This window comes from Macaca nemestrina, chromosome 15 (assembly GCF_043159975.1).
Source record: "Macaca nemestrina isolate mMacNem1 chromosome 15, mMacNem.hap1, whole genome shotgun sequence".
Classification (NCBI taxonomy): domain Eukaryota; kingdom Metazoa; phylum Chordata; class Mammalia; order Primates; family Cercopithecidae; genus Macaca; species Macaca nemestrina.
In genome coordinates, this window is record NC_092139.1 from 29,353,768 (window position 1) to 29,369,159 (window position 15,392).

At 51.1% G+C, this 15,392-nt stretch overlaps 1 protein-coding gene across 15 annotated transcripts in view; it reads right to left on the reverse strand.

Moving 5' to 3' along the window:
* LOC105496265 (centrosomal protein 250) overlaps nucleotides 1-15,392 on the reverse strand; it is a 62,766-nt gene that overhangs the window by 2,874 nt on the left and 44,500 nt on the right. For 13 of the 15 annotated variants that reach the window (XM_011766511.2, XM_011766513.2, XM_011766505.3 and 10 more), the window contains 10 exons: nucleotides 15,208-15,341; nucleotides 12,862-13,000; nucleotides 11,528-11,870; nucleotides 10,881-11,002; nucleotides 9,419-9,539; nucleotides 7,530-7,651; nucleotides 4,496-7,111; nucleotides 1,249-1,359; nucleotides 907-1,065; nucleotides 49-150 (listed from right to left, as the gene is read on the reverse strand). In XM_011766511.2, the coding sequence (XP_011764813.2) occupies nucleotides 49-150; nucleotides 907-1,065; nucleotides 1,249-1,359; nucleotides 4,496-7,111; nucleotides 7,530-7,651; nucleotides 9,419-9,539; nucleotides 10,881-11,002; nucleotides 11,528-11,870; nucleotides 12,862-13,000; nucleotides 15,208-15,341 (3,969 nt within the window). Of the gene's footprint in view, nucleotides 1-48; nucleotides 151-906; nucleotides 1,066-1,248; nucleotides 1,360-2,620; nucleotides 2,732-4,495; nucleotides 7,112-7,529; nucleotides 7,652-9,418; nucleotides 9,540-10,880; nucleotides 11,003-11,527; nucleotides 11,871-12,861; nucleotides 13,001-15,207; nucleotides 15,342-15,392 lie in introns of those variants that run through there. The other 2 variants (XM_011766512.2, XR_011613388.1) reach the window with 2 other exon arrangements.

Genomic DNA, 15,392 nt, shown 5'->3' on the forward strand with positions numbered 1-15,392 from the left:
GGCTGGGGTTGGGCTCTCTAAGGCTGCAGTTGAGGAAAACGGGTAAACCTGCTGTGTGGGTGAAGAAGCCATGGCCTTGCTGATCTCCAGGGACCCTGCCTGGGCTGCACGCATGGCCTCCCTCTTCAGCTTTCTCCGTTCTCGCTCCACCTGCCAAGGTGCAAATAAGAAATCAGGGCTTGGCTTGGCTCTGTGGCTGGAGCAGAGCTGCCTTTCTCCAGAAGTGGCCAGTGCCTGTGCAGGTGTACGAGGGGACAGTAACCATGGGAAGAGAATTCCTGGCTGAGGAAAGCACAGCTAGGGCAGGCCTCAGTGCAAAGAAGTGCTCCTGAAGCAGAAGAGGCAGGGCTAGCCTCTCAGGCCTCTGGAGCAAATACCAGCAAACTTCTCCTGCAGTAAGTACTGTAGGCTTTGTGGGGCATAGCAGGGAAGCAGCCATGGACAATGCGTGGCTGTATTCCAATAAACTTAATTTTTAAGGCTGGGCGTGGTGGCTCACGCCTGTAATCCCAGCACTTTGGAAAGCTAAGGCAGGTGGATCACGAGGTCAGGAGTTCAAGACCAGCCTGGCCAACGTGGTGAAGTCCTGTCTCTACTAAAAAGACAAAAATTTGCCAGGCATGGTGGTGTGTGCCTGTAATCCCAGCTACTCAGGAGGCTGAGGCAGGAGGATTGCTTGAACCCGGGAGGTGGAGGCTGCAGTAAGTGGAGATCGCACCATTCCACTCCAGCTGTAGGAGACAGAGCAAGACTCCATCTTGGGGGAAAAAAAGCAAACTTAATTTTCAGAAACAGGCAGCAGGCTGAATTTCGCCCAAACTCTTGGGCTGTAGTTTACTGAGTCTATGCTCTGGGGGCCACACAGGAAGTGGAGATGCATGCCCACTGGACCAGAAGAGAGGTCACCTGCTCTAAGGTGCTCCGCAGCTGGACATTGTGGCGCTGCAGCCTGCTCCTGTCAATCTCCAGCCGGGCCACCGCTTGCTGCAGGTGTTCAAGCCTTTGTCTCCATGACTGCTTCTCCTCCATTCCAGCAGGACTAGGCTCAGCCTCTACTCCTGAGACCTGTGGGAAAGACCTGTGATTCTCACCTGGGCAGCCCCTAAGACAGGTAGGGAACAGACAGAGGACACACAGACCAATCTGGCAGGTCTAAGCTTCAGGAACCCAGTTCCCAAGGGAAGGGGACAAACCCCTGGACAGGAGCTCCCTGCTGGGCCATCTATTCCCCCAGAGCCCCCAGCTCACCTCTCCCAGATGCATGCCCTGCTCCCCTCTGGACCCCTGTTCTGCTGTGCTGGTTGCACCTGGGCTGTGTAGCCGCTCCTCCAGAGCCCGTCTGGTGAGCTCCAGTTCATCCTAGGGTACCGAGGTATGGAGCAAAATTATATCCAACCTCATATCCGGACCAACCCACCCTCCACAGAAACAGCAGTTCAATGTTCTCCTCAGGCTTTTGTCTTATTTTTCCTAGAGGCTCTGAGTCATTCTAGTACAGAACCTTCATTTTACAGATGGGTAAAACAAAGGAGCAGAGGGGCCTCTACTCAAGGATATGCAGTGAGCTAGCAAGGAAGCTAGGACCAGAGTCCCCAGCTCACTTCACATTTCCTAGAAGGCTGAGCAATGACTCAGGGCACTGATGTGCTGTGGGAAGAGCACGGACTCTGGAGTCACGCAGGGCTGGGTGCCATGTCACCACTCAGTGGCTCTATGACTCTGGTCAAAGCACAAGCTCTCCCCAAACCCCAATTTCCTCATGTATAAAATGACTATGTGCACATGGATCAAGCCCTTGAGTTAAGTCCCTTTGGGTAAGTGGGGAAGCCTCATGCTAGATACTTTCTAGGCGCCCTGTGGTTCATAAATGATAATGGTCAAGAAGAGATGAACAAGAGAAAACAAGTGTATGCATGTGGATGTGGATTGCCTGGGAGAGAGGAAGAGCTTGGTGATAGAAAGTCTGGGCTCTAGAGACAGATGACTCAGATCTCATTCCAGTCCTGCCATTTATGAGTTTGTTTTTTTTGAGACAGAGTCTTACTCTGTCGCCCAGGCTGGCATACAGTGGCGTGATCTCAGCTCACTGCAACCTCCTCCTCCTAGGTTCAAGCGATTCTCCTGCCTCAGCCTCCTGAGCAGCTGGGATTACAGGCACGCACCATACACCCAGCTAATTTTTGTATTTTTAGTAGAGACAGGGTTTTGCCATGTTGCCCAGGCTAGTCTCAAACTCTTGGGCTGAAGTTATCCATCTGCCTCAGCCTCCCAGAGTGTTGGGATTACAGGCGTGAGCCACTGTGCCCGGCCATGACTTTGGACCAGTCCAAAGAAGACTTAACCTCTCTGAAATGCCATTCCTCAACTATAAAACGAGGACAGTAAGAGTTCCTATTTTTCAGGGTAGTTGTGGAAGAAACTGAGAGTAATAGTGCCTGGCATGTAAAACGCTTAAAAAAAATGGTCCCATGACAATGGAGGGCTGCATCTGACAGGCGTCCCTGTCTGTTTGGAGGGGGCAGTGGGTGAAGTGACTCTGACCCGAGTTATGTTGCTGAGTGAATACTGCTTAGTAAGCCAAGAGTATGGGTGGGAAGTGCCCTCCTGCCCAATTACATACCTTACTTTTGCTGTGCCTGTAAGAATGGGCCTGAACATAGGAAAGGAGTTCCACTTAGTGCTTTCTTCCTAAGCAATTCATACATATCATCCCATGTCATACCACCAATGCCTATTTTACCAATGAGAAATCAAAGATCAGAGTGAAGGCATTCACCCAGGGTCACACAGCTGATAAGCCGCACTACTGTATTTCAAACCCTGGAACTGGACTCCAAAGTTCACAGATGCACCTCCTTCTCCTCATATTGCCCTTTGCCAAGAGCAGAGCTTTGTGAGTTTCCAGAAAGATCTCTCTAGGGGACTGTGTGTCTGGGGTTCTCTGGGGCTCAGTCAAGGGACCAGGATGTAGAGTCTATTTCCCTGGAAAACTGGACTGGGCGTCTCTTAGCACAGGAGATGATGCCTCTCTGTCGAGCCAACCTGGCTTTCCTTTTTGCCTGTTCTCTGCAGGTCTTGTCCTCAGTACAGGGGGTACAAAGGTGACTAAGACACGGTGCTTGACCTTGAGGTTAAATATTACACCCTGAAGTCCTCTCCTAAGCCCACTTCCTCTCACTCAACATTCTACCTACATGAAACCCATTTGTTCTAACTGAAGCCAAAGTGTCTCTGGCTTCAACTCCATCCTTCAACTTCAGATCATTTTACTAAGCTGCCCACAGGCTCCTCCCTCCATTTCCAAACTGACCGCATCATTCCACTCCTCTTTCTCACATCTGCTTCTCTTCATCTTGGTGAACAGGGACCTGAGTGTGATCTTTGACTTCTTTCTGCCCTCTCTTTATTCCTCCCACCTCTTAGCCAATCAAGTCCTACCTCTCAGACCCACCCCCATGTCTCCATTCACACTTTCCATCTTAGGGCACGAGCTCTCCTCTGGACTTCCCAGTACAGCCTCCCAGTGGGTCTCCCCAGACCTGCTGTTGCTCCACACGGCAGCCTGAGCAATCTTTCTGAGCTGTATGTCTGATCACATCACTCCCCTGCCGCAAACACTTCATCTGCTTCCCACCACCCAGGTCCTCAGCATGACTTGCAAGCCCTGACAGGTGTGGCCCCTGCTGTCTTCCGGTCTCTTACCAAATCCTCCCTGTCCCATGCAACCTGAACCATCTACACAGATACATTTATTCTCGCCCTCTTTTCCTCTTCCCCCGAATGCTCCTCCCCAACCTGTGCTTGGCTAGTTCCTTACTGGTCCCTTCAGGTCTATTTTTTTTTTTTTTTGAGAAGGAATCTCGCTTCTTTGCCCAGGCTGGAGTGCAATGGCACGATCTCAGCTCACTGCAACCTCCACCTCCTGAGTTCAAGCAATTCTCCTGCCTCAGCCTCCCAAGTAGCTGGGATTACAGGCACGTGCCAGCATGCCTGGCTAATTTTTGTATTTTCAGTAGAGACAGGGTTTCACCATGTTGGCCAGACTGGTCTCGGACTCCTGACCTCAAGTGATCTGCCCATCTTGGCCTCCCAAAGTGCTGGGATTACAGGCGTGAGCCACCGTGCCTGGCCCAGGTCTAATCTTATTAAACACAATTATTACCAGAAAGGCTTTCAGGACCCACTCCCAGGAAAGGGTGGGTATCCCTCCAGCATGCCTGGGGCATACTAAACTTCTGTGAGGCACCAACCACACTGCATTATCACTGTTTACCCGCTAGACTGCGAACTCTGTGAGGGCAGACTGTGGGGTCTTATCCTCTTTGTATCTTCCCTGACTAGCACAGTAGCCTGAATCCTACCAACGTTGAGGTGCTCATGATCTCAGATTTCTCATACCCCTGGGGTGCCACAGGGCCCAGGGTGGTGGGCAGTCCCTGAGCTCAGCCAGGCAGGGGTGTGTCCCCTGGCCCTTACTCCCCGTGGAGTGACTCACCTGCAGCCTTTGCTGTTCTGAGTCCCGCTCCAGGACAGAGGCTTGTAGGAACATGGCTACCTCCTGCAGACTGCTGACACTGGCCTTGGTCTGCACTAGGGACAGTGCCAAGTCCTGGGCCTTCTCCCTCCACTCAATCTCCCTGGCTTCTGTCTGTCTCAGGGCTGCCTGTAGCCGCTCCAGCTCCCGCTGCAGCCTGGGCTCTAAAGAATCAAGTTTTGGAGATTGTTCCTCCACTGGGGAGGCTCTGTGGCTGTCGGGTAAGGCTTCCAGGTTGTTTCTTTGCTGGGTCTCCCTCAGCTCCAGGATCTCCTGTTCCTTTTGGGCTAGAGTCAGCTGTAGCTCCCTTAGATTCTGACGAAGGCCCCTTATCTCCTCCTCTTCTCTCTCGGGCCCTAGATTCTGCTTCTCTTGGATCATATTCTCTTGGACCCTCTGAGCCAGAGACTTCTCTAGCAGCTGCCCCTGTTCCTGCTGATGTCTCAGCTCTTCATCCCTCTGGGCAAGTGCCTGCTGCAGCTGCTGCACATCCTCCTGGTATCGGAGATCCTGGTCCTGGATCTCACCTTCTCGCGTCCTCAGGGCCTCTTCCAGCTGCTGAGTGTGTGCCTGGCAGGCATCCAGGGCGGCTTGCAGGGTGGCAGTGCTGGCCTCCAGACTGCGGCTCAATTCTGCCTGCTCAAGGAGATGCTGCTCTTTCCTCTGCAGGGCAGCATGAGCCTTGCCAAGGGCCTCCTGCAGAGCCTCAACCCGGGCCCGGGCAGCCTCCTCCTGATGCCGGGAGGACTGACTTTCTGCCCGCAGAGCTTCCAGCTCCTGGTCCCGTTCCTTGAGCACCGCCTGGACCTGTAGCCAGCTGTCCTGCAGGGCCCTGGTCTCCACCTCGTGCTCCTGTGCCTGCTCAGCACACTGCTGCTGGAGGGCCAACAGAGCTTTCTCCTGCTCCCGAGACTCAGCCCTGAGGTCTCCCAGCACCTCCTCCAGGGCCTGGACCCGCCGTCCCTCCACTGCCAGCTCTTCCTTGAGCCTTCGTGCCTGTTCCTTGTGGTCCTGAAGCTCTCCCTGACGCTCCTTCAGAGTCATATGGGCTTGCTCCAGAGCTCCCTGGAGGGCGTTTGCCTTTTCCTTCACACTCTCCTCCTGTCCCTGGGCCTGCTGCTGTTCTTGCTGCAGAGCCTCCAGTTCCTGGTCCCTCTGGGCTAGGGCTCTCTGGGCCTCATCCAGTTGATTCTGAAGTGACTGCTCCTTCAGCTCCCCTTGTTCCCTGGCTTCCTGCAATTGCTGCTGCAGGACCACTATCTCTTGCTCTCGCTGGGACAGGAGGAGGCTGGTCTCACCTACCTTCCTGTGCAGGCCCTGGAGCTGCTGCTCCAGCTGGTCCTTGAGCTCCTGGAGTTCATGGATATGCTCCTGCTGACATTCCACCTCCTTCTCCTTATCACGCAGGATCAGCTTCATGTGCTCTAGGCTCCCTCGTTGTGCTTTACTCGGGCCCTTCCCTTCCTCTGCCCGTTCCTGCATCAGCTGCCTCTGAGTGGCCAGCTCCCGGCCTCGCTCTCTCAAGGACAGCTTGATCTGTTCCAGGTCCTCCTCCAGGATCTTGGTCTGCCGGGTCCTCTGATCCTCGAGAACCTGAATCCTCTCCTTCTGCAGCATCAGCTCCTGGTCTCTTCTCTCAAGATCCTGAGTCAGATGCTCTTTCTGCCTCTGCAGCTCCTCGATCTGTTCTCGCTGAGACTTCACCTCCTGGTCCCTCTCCTGCAGCTCTCTTGCCAGAAGGGTGCTGTGGCTCTCCAGGTCATGGATCTGGCTGCTTTGAGCCTGCAGCTCTTGGCTCCTTTCTTCTAGGTCCAGTGTAAGGTGGGTCAAAGCCACTCTCTGGGTTTCCCTCTGGCCCTCCAGCTCCTTGATCAGTTTTTGCTGGCATTCCATCTTGTGATGGTTTTCCTCCAGTTCCAGGGCCAGGCATTCCAGAGTAACCAACTGCTTTTTCAGATCCTGAACCTGTCCTCTCTGGGACTCAATCATTTGGTCTTTCTTCTCAAGTTCTAGAAGCTGATGCTCCAAGACACTCCTCTGAGTCTCCCGATCCTTCTCGAGCTCTCTGATCTGCTCCCTCTGCACAGTTAGCTTCTGCTCTCGCTCCTGGACGGCCATAGGCAGATGCTCTAAAACAGACCTACACTTCTCTAGCTCCTGAATCTGTTCTTGCTGCAGATCTACCTCTTGGTTCCTCTTCTTCAGGTCTAGAGACAGCAATTCCAAAGCAGCCTTCTGCATTTCCCGTTGCTTCTCCAGTTCCTGGATTTGTCCCTGCAGAGTCTCCACCTCCCCTTCTCTTTCAGCTAGGGTCTGGGTCAGGAGGGCCAAATTCTCTTGCAGAGCCTTTCCTTGGGCCACCTTCAGCTCGCCCTGCTCTTGCAGAGCCTGGGCTCTCTCACGCTCACTCTCCACCTCCTCATTTTTCAGCTTCAGTGCTGAGCGAGCCGTTCTCAGGTCTTCTTCCAGGACACCAGCAGCACTTGCCTGAGCCCTGGCTTCTGCGACAGCTGCTTGCAGGTGTTCCACCTGGGCTGTCAGGTTCTCCTTGGCTGCCTGAAGTAACTCTTGCTCACCCTAGAAGACAAGATGAAAAGCCACTTTAAACTACACTTCCCTGCTACTGTCACCCCAACACTGGCCCTTTTCTTATTTTGTGGCACTAGCAGTGACAAGGACTTGGGCAAAAAAGTGGTAGTATATTCCAGTTAATCTGATACTGTAAAAGAGCATCCCTACTACCTCCCAGGACTCTGCTATGCCCAGGGCAGACTCTGGTCCTTCAGGACAAGGGGCAAAAATATCAACCTCAAATTCAGAAAAAGCAACTGAAGGAGGATTAACTGGAACCTTAATAATGGCCCCCAGGGACATGGAGACAGCCAGAGGAACTGATAGACTTGCTGAAGGAAGTGGGACACATGACCACAGGCCAAGGTGGGCCCAAGGGACTACTCCTGAGGCAAACCCCTCCCTGAAACCAGTAACACTTTACCTGGGCTTCCATTCGCTGTAGCTCTGCTCTCCGCAGGCGACTCTGTAAGGATGCCATAGTTTCATGTAGTTCCATCAGCTCAGATTCTAGGGAGTTCTGCTTTCCTTCCCACTTGGATTTCTCTTTGAGAAGAGGAGAGGAGACGTAATGGAGTAAGACCCATGTTTGGGGTGGGGGAAAAGAGGGATATAGATGCAGATGGAGGATGGGGAACAGATTCAAAGGGGAGGAAGGCCAAGGAGAGAATTCTATCCAGTGTCCTAGAGACATCAACCATCTGCCAGCTGCTTCTATTTGCCTGGCAGTACTCCCTGCTGCTGCCAGCCCCAGCATTGCCTGGTAATCATCCCAATACGTCCTCATCCTCATCACAGAGAGCCTTGGCCCTCAATTCCAGACAGGGTTGAGCCAGATGACACTGGAGGTCCCTTCTAGCCCCCAATCCTATAATTGTGCAGGAGCTCCTAGAGACCTGGGTGGCTCTGCTGACTGCCCACCATTTCTGCAGCAGGCGTTGGAATCTCACTATTTTTGTGGCTCTCAGGGAACTCTCAAACGGTCTCAAAAAAGGCCAAGACCCAAGTTGTCCTCTTCTCTTTTTTTCTTTTTTTGAGATGGAGTCTTGCTCTGTCGCCCAGGCTGGAATGCAGTGGCACAATCTCGGCTCACTGCAACCTCCACCTCCCGGGTTCAAGTGATTCTCCTGCCTCAGCCTCCCACCACCATGCCTGGCTAACTCTTCTCTTTTACAGTAGAAACTTGAGCTTCAAGACCCTTCCTCTACTGTCCTTTGTAAGGAGTCATGACATTTTCCAGTCCTTGGCTGGCACATGGATATGTCCTCCCCGGATCCCCTCTCCTTGCTTTCTCCCAAATAAGCTCATAATCCCTCAGTGACCAAAGGCTAACTTGGAGGACATAGTTGAAGATGATAAAAATAAGTAACATGGATGACAAAAGATGCAGAGTTTTATAATGTTCTTATAGTCCTAGCCCTGAGTCTCCAATTTTTTTTTATTTTTAAATCTACAGAGACAGGGCCAAGCATGGTGGCTCACGCCTGTAACCCCAGCACTTTGGGAGGCCGAGGTGGGCGGATCATGAGGTCAGGAGTTCAAGACCAGCCTGACCAACATGATGAAACCTTGTCTCTACTAAAAATACATAAATTAGCCGGGCGTGGTGGCAGATGTCTGTAATCCCAGCTATTTGGGAGGCTGAGGCAGGAGAATTGCTTGAACCTGGGAGGCGGAGGTTGCAGTGAGCTGAGATCACACCACTGCACTCCAGCCTGGGTGACAGAGCAAGACTCCATCTCAAAAAAAAAAAAAAAAAAAATCTAGAGACAGAAAATGGAAGCCCAGCCATTTCCTTCTTTCAGTTCACCAAATCTGTTCCTCCTAATCTCTTCTTCCAGGATGGGCCTCAAAGGCCAAGCAAAGTAGAAGAAAAAATAGTTCAAGGGGGTCAGCACTCCTTTGGAAGTGCCTCTAGATATCATCTCACAGTTCTGGGTAAATAATGGAGTGCAGCTGGGCGCTGTGGCTCACACCTGTAATCCCAGCACCTTGGGAGGTCGAGGCAGGCGGATCACTTGAGGCCAGGAGTTCAAGACCAGCCTGGTCAACATGGTGAAACCCCGTCTTTACTAAAAATACAAAAAAATTAGCCAGGCTTGGTGGCGCGTGCCTGTAATCCTAGCTACTTGGAAGGCAGAGGTAGAAGTGACATTGCACTCTAGCCTGGGTGACAGAGTGAGATGCCATCTCAAAAATAAAATAAAATAAAAATAAACAGAGTAGCTGCTAGGCCTGTGCCTGCCACTTCTGGGCTCCCCACCTATCCCTTCTCCTCCCTCTAAATCTCCCTGCCTGTCTTGAGTTTCTCACCTTCCTGATTCTGGGAGAGCTGTCTCTGCAGATCCTGCAACTCTGTGTGGACCTGGCTCTTCTCAGCCTCAGTATCAGTTAGACGCTCTTCCAGTTTCTGGACCTGATCCCTCAGAACATCCTGGGAAAGGAAGGGCATGGCTAAACATGAGTTCCTCATCTTCCACAAAGCAATGCAGGGCTCAAGCTCCCTCCTCATTCTCAGCCTCTGTGGTGGGATGCCATTGTGGACCTACTCCCAGATTGCTGGGTTACTTCCTCTGAACACATGTGCATTTAGCTCCCTGAAGTGATGACAGGCTCTGTTCCACTTGGATGGAGTGAGAATGCCCTTCTGACCTGTCTATCTCTTTTGAAACAGAGCTCCTGCTCAAAGTTAGCCCAGGGGTCACCCCTTCCCTCTCAACACTCCTACTTCAAAGCTTAGCCCAAAGGTCATCTTTTCTTTCCTTCTGACCCTTCCCAAATCAGGATGAATTGCCCCTTCCTCCTAGTTCCAACAGTACATCACTTGCATCTGTTACTGATCCAATTAATTCTCTCAGTTCTACTTTCCAGTAGAATGCAGTTTGGTTCCTCCACCATGTCACAAGCCTTCTTTAGGCAGAGATCAGGTCTTTCTCCCTTCTGTATCCCCAGCTCAGAGTGGCTGACATATGGATGGCGCACTCAATTTGTATTGATTGATAGGTTCACTGTGAGGTGGAATTTATGAGATCTTTCAGACCTAGGCCTTGAACGTGCCTATAAATGCCAACCTCAAATCTCAGTGGTCATCAATTTCTAGGGTTTCTCTTGGAAGTCTAGGTACCAAGAATACATTCACAGCTGAGTGGAAAACGATGCAAAACAATACCACACACCACACATCTGCCCAGGTTTTTTCTTTTTTTTTTTTTTTTCTAAGATGGAGTTTCACTTTTGTTACCCAGCCTGGAGTGCAATGGCACAATCTTGGCTCACTGCAACCTCCACCTCCCAGGTTCAAGTGATTCTCCTCCTCAGCCTCCAAAGTAGCTGGGATTATTACAGGCGCCCATCACCACCCCTGGCTAATTTTTGTATTTTTAGTAGAGATGGGGTTTCACCATGTTGGCCAGGCTGATTTCGAACTCCTGACCTCAGGTGATCCACATGTCTCAGCCTCCCAAAGCACGGGATTGCAGGCGTGAGCCACCGTGCCTGGCCTACCCAGGGTTTTCTGGTTTACAGGGCTCATTCAAGATCCTCACTCATCTAATCCTCAAAACCCTGAGCAGGCACTATCTGCCCTACTCTGCAAGGGAAAACAAGGCCCAGGAACTCCAAATGCTTCATTTGTAGTTGCCAGGGGGTAAGTGATAGAGGTGAAACTCATCCCAACTTGATCTCAGGAATAAAATAGGTCAAACTGCTTCATACATCTTTGCCTCATGCTTTTCGAGGGATGTAGAGTTCAGGAAAGGGGAGCAGAGAAACACACCCGGGTCTGTTGAGTCTTCCACAGGTCTTGATGAAGCTTGTGGAGGGCAGATGCTACTGCCTCAGCGGAGAGAGCAGTCAGCAGGGGCCCTCTCTTAAAGAGGCTCCTAGCTCCATTCTGGTCTGAAAAAAAGAGGAAAACCTCCTCACCTAGCTGCCACTATGAAAAGAAACAGCCAGACCTCCCCAAACACAGCCCTGGCCTTCCCATTGGTCCCTCCTCTCCGCAAAGAACCTCTTCTCAGCAGTTCGCTCATCACATATTTTCTCCTTAAGTATGGGCCAGGCACTATGGTGGGTGCTAGATAACGCCAGCTATCGCTTATTACACACTTAATAAGTGCCAGGAACCGTGTAAGCGATTCACATCTGCAACCTCATAACTCCTTGATGAAATTATAAGGTAAGTACTTTTAACATCCTCATTTTGTAGTTGAGGAAAAGCAAGCTCAGAGAGGATAGGTGACTTGCCCAAGGACACATGGCTAGCAAACAGTAGAGCTGGGGCTTAAACTCAGAATTAATTCCCAAGTGTGTAATCTTAACCCCGAAGCAATATGGCCTAACAAATAGCATTCCTCTCTCTTTCCCCTGGGAGCCAGGCCTGGCTTTGGCCCAAAGGACCTAGTTCTGGAGTGGCTGTCTCACCTGGCTCAAGGCCCCAGAGGGAAGGAGCAGAGTCTCCCCCACCACTCAGCTCAGGCCTGCTCTCACAAACAGACCCCAGGGCCTGCTGCAGGACAGAGTAGAGGCTAGCCAGCTGGGCCTGGGCCTGGTTCCCGGGCTGCTGCTCCGTGGCCAGTGCTTCTAGCTGGCTCTCTGTGCTGCGCAGTCGCAGCTGTAGTTGGGCTGCCTTGGCTTCCTGGGCCCACAAGGAAGCTCGCAGCTGCTGCTCCGTGATACGAGATGCCCCCAGCTCCTCCAGCAGCTGTGTTTCCTGGGCCAGAAAGTCAGCCTCCTTTTCCTTCACCTCTTGCCTTAGTAATTCCATCTGCCAAGGAGGAATTGTACATACTATAAGCAGGAAGTGGATATCCTCTCCTCAGGCCTTCCCAGGCCAGACCCCACTCAATCCTTTTACAAACTCTGATCAGGGCTGGGAGGATTTCAGCTCAGCTCTCAGGTAGGTAGAGGGGCTCTGAAATGAGTGTTACCCTAGATCTAACACCTGGCTGCCTGCCGACTACTGAACACCTGGGCCCAAGCTGCTATGCTAATGGGTTACAGCCCTGGCTCTCTGGCTTGCTGGCTCCCTGCTAAGATCAGAACTCTGCCATGAAACCCCGACACTGCGCCTAGTAAGACCAGTCACAATAATATAGCTACCATGTACTGAATGCTTATTGTGTTCCTGACACTTTATATACTCCTATAATGGTTATAGGAATTAGGAACAAAAATTATCACCCTTGTTTTATCGATGAAGAAGCTGACGTTCACACAATTAGAAAGTGGTACAACTTACATTCAAACTCAAGACTGTTGAACAGCCAAACCTGTGTGCCCTTAACCCCTGCAATCCACCATCTGGCTCTTCCTTCCCTCCTAGATCCATCTTTCCTCTATATACATCTGGGGTTCTGATGTGGGCAGACTGAGTACCTGGAAGTCTTGCTGCTGCCTGCCTGATCTGGAGTATTTCTGGTTGCTCATTCTCCCTGCTACATCTTGCCAACCAGACCCAGCACAGTTGGAAGTGGCTGTGCTGGAACCAGGCCTGTGTGGGCTCCATCCTTGTGTGCACTTTGCTCTGGGCTGTCAGGTTTACAGGAGCCATACCCATCTCTGGGTCAGGTTCCCAAGCCCCCACCTTCTCTAGTCCTGGCTTCCCCCTCCTGTAGGGGTACTGAGGCACCAGCCTACCCTGTAATCAGGAAAAATAGATGGGTCCTCTCCATGAGAGGACTCAGAGCAATCAATCCACCGCTTCAGGATCAGGCTTCTGCCAGGGATGCAGGGCTCATAACCAGAGTGGGAAGTACCTGGGCACTGAGCTCTTTCTGTTCTCCCTGGGCCTCATGCATGTCCTGGCGCAGGGCGCTCAGCTCTTGTTGTCGAATAGAGTCAGCTTCTTGTAAAACAAGGAGTCTCTGTTCTTTTTCCATCAGTGACAGAGTCAGACTAAAAGAGAGGGGTCAGAGTGCTGGGCCATTCTCTTAGGGAATGAAAAATTACCTTCTCATCGGAGTATTCTAAAGATAGCATTAATAATCAAAATAGAAATAGTAATGATAATGATTATGATGTAACAATAAGAGCTATCATTTACTGAACACTTACTATAAGTGCTCCTAGGTACTTCCTGCAGATGATGCCCCATTTCAACCTCACAGGTTTTTGTTGTTGTTGTTGTTGTTTTTGAGACAGAGTCTTGCTCTGTTACCCAGGCTGGGGTGCAGTGGCACGATCTCAGCTCACTGCAGCCTCTGCCTCCTGGGTTCAAGTGATTCTTGTGCCTCAGCCTCCCGAGTAGCTGGGATTACAGGCATGTGCCACCACGCCCAGCTATCAACCTTACAGTTATTCTTCTCTGGCAAATTTCACATAAACTTTATATTAGTACCTCACGTTCAACATGTCCAAATCTTCCCCGTCCCTCTCCTCTCCTCCCCTGCCCACCCAATCATCTCCTACTATGTTCCCTAGTTCAGTGAATGGCACTTCCATCCACACAGTGTCCCAACATAGAACCTTGACCACTCCAGAGTTCTCCCTTCAACCTACCTATAGCAATCTATGATTACATACAATTGCTTCTAACTCCCTTAACATCCTTTAAACCTCTTCTCCTCCTCTCTCCTCCTCTTCCCCACTACCCTACCTTGGTTTAGCTTTAGGATCTCTCATCAGGACGACTGTACCAGCCTAAATTGTCGTCCTGCCTCTAGTTTCATCACCAAAATGATTTGTCCCTTCTCAAACTGTGTTTTTGTTTTGTTTTGAGATGGAGTCTCGCTCTGTCACTGAGGCGGGAGTGCAGTGGCGTGATCTCAGCTCACTGCAACCTCCGCCTCCTGATTCAAGCAATTCTCCTGCCTCAGCCTTCCAAGTAGCTGGTATTACAGGCACCCACCACCATGCCCAGCTAATTTTTTTGGTATTTTTAGTAGACATGTTGGCCAGGCTGGTCTTGAATTCCTGACCTCAAGTGATCTGCCCACCTTAGCCTCCCAAAGTGCTGGGATTACAGTTGCGGGACACTGCATCCAGCCCATCCCCTTCTCAAATTCCTGCAGCACTAAGAATACAAGCTGCTCTTCACTCTGAATGGTCTTCTGTCACTCCTGATGTCTCATGTCATTATAATCCCTTCAAATACATAAGTTGGATTATATCAATTTCCCTGCTTAAAATTCTCCAGCGGTTTCCTATGAAACTCAAACTACAAACTCCTTGCTGTGACCTACCAAATCCTGAATGCTGTGGACCTGCCCAGCTCATGCCACTCTCCTCATTCACCAACCTCCAATCACAGTCCAATCAGGCTCCAACCACTCTTTCAGTTCCACCAAACACTGTAAACTTTTATCTGCCTCATGGCCTTTGCACATGATTTCTCCTCTTACAGAATAGAACTCCCCCATGGCCGGGCGCAGTGGCTCAAGCCTGTAATCCCAGCACTTTGGAAGGCCGAGACGGGTGGATCACGAGGTCAGGAGATCGAGACCATCCTGGCTAACACGGTGAAACCCCGTCTCTACTAAAAAATACAAAAAACTAGCCGGGCGAGGTGGCGGGTGCCTGTAGTCCCAGCTACTTGGGAGGCTGAGGCAGGAGAATGGCGTAAACCCAGGAGGCGGAGCTTGCAGTGAGCTGAGATCTGGCCATTGCACTCCAGCCTGGGCGACAGAGCGAGACTCCGTCTCAAAAAAAAAAAAAAAAAAGAACTCCCCCTCATCCTCTTACATGGGTAGCTCCACTTCATGCTGAGTGCTCAGTTTAAACGCAACTTCCTGAGAAAAGTCTTCCCTAACAACGGTTCTAAAGTAGGTCTCTTCTACCTCACCCTGTTTCCTCCATGTGTCATAATCTGTAAAAATTTGAGTTATTATTTGATTAATGTCTTCCCCACCAAACTATAAATTCTATTGGCGCAGGGTATCACTATATCGCCAGGCACGGTGCCTGGTGCAGAATGGGTGTTCTTGAAATATTTACTACATAAATGAAATTCAAGCTTTTAAGACAGGAACCATGTCCTCTCCACATGGCTACATGTACATCCCAGAGTTGTAGACATGAAAGGCAAGGTGGCCTGAGCAAACAACTCTCAATATCACAGTGACCATGGCAGCCAGATAGCCACGTCCATGGCCTATCTAGCCTACCTGGCCTTCTCTCTCTCCAGTTCCTTCTGAATTCGGTTATACTCCTGGGTCTCTCTCAGCTTCTCCTGAACCTCTTGCTCCACCAGCCTCTGGGAGTCATCCTGGGCCACCAGCTGAGACTTCAAGTCCTCCACCTGGAAAGTTAAGGGCATGGAGACCAAGATGGCAGGGCAGGGGGCCAGTGG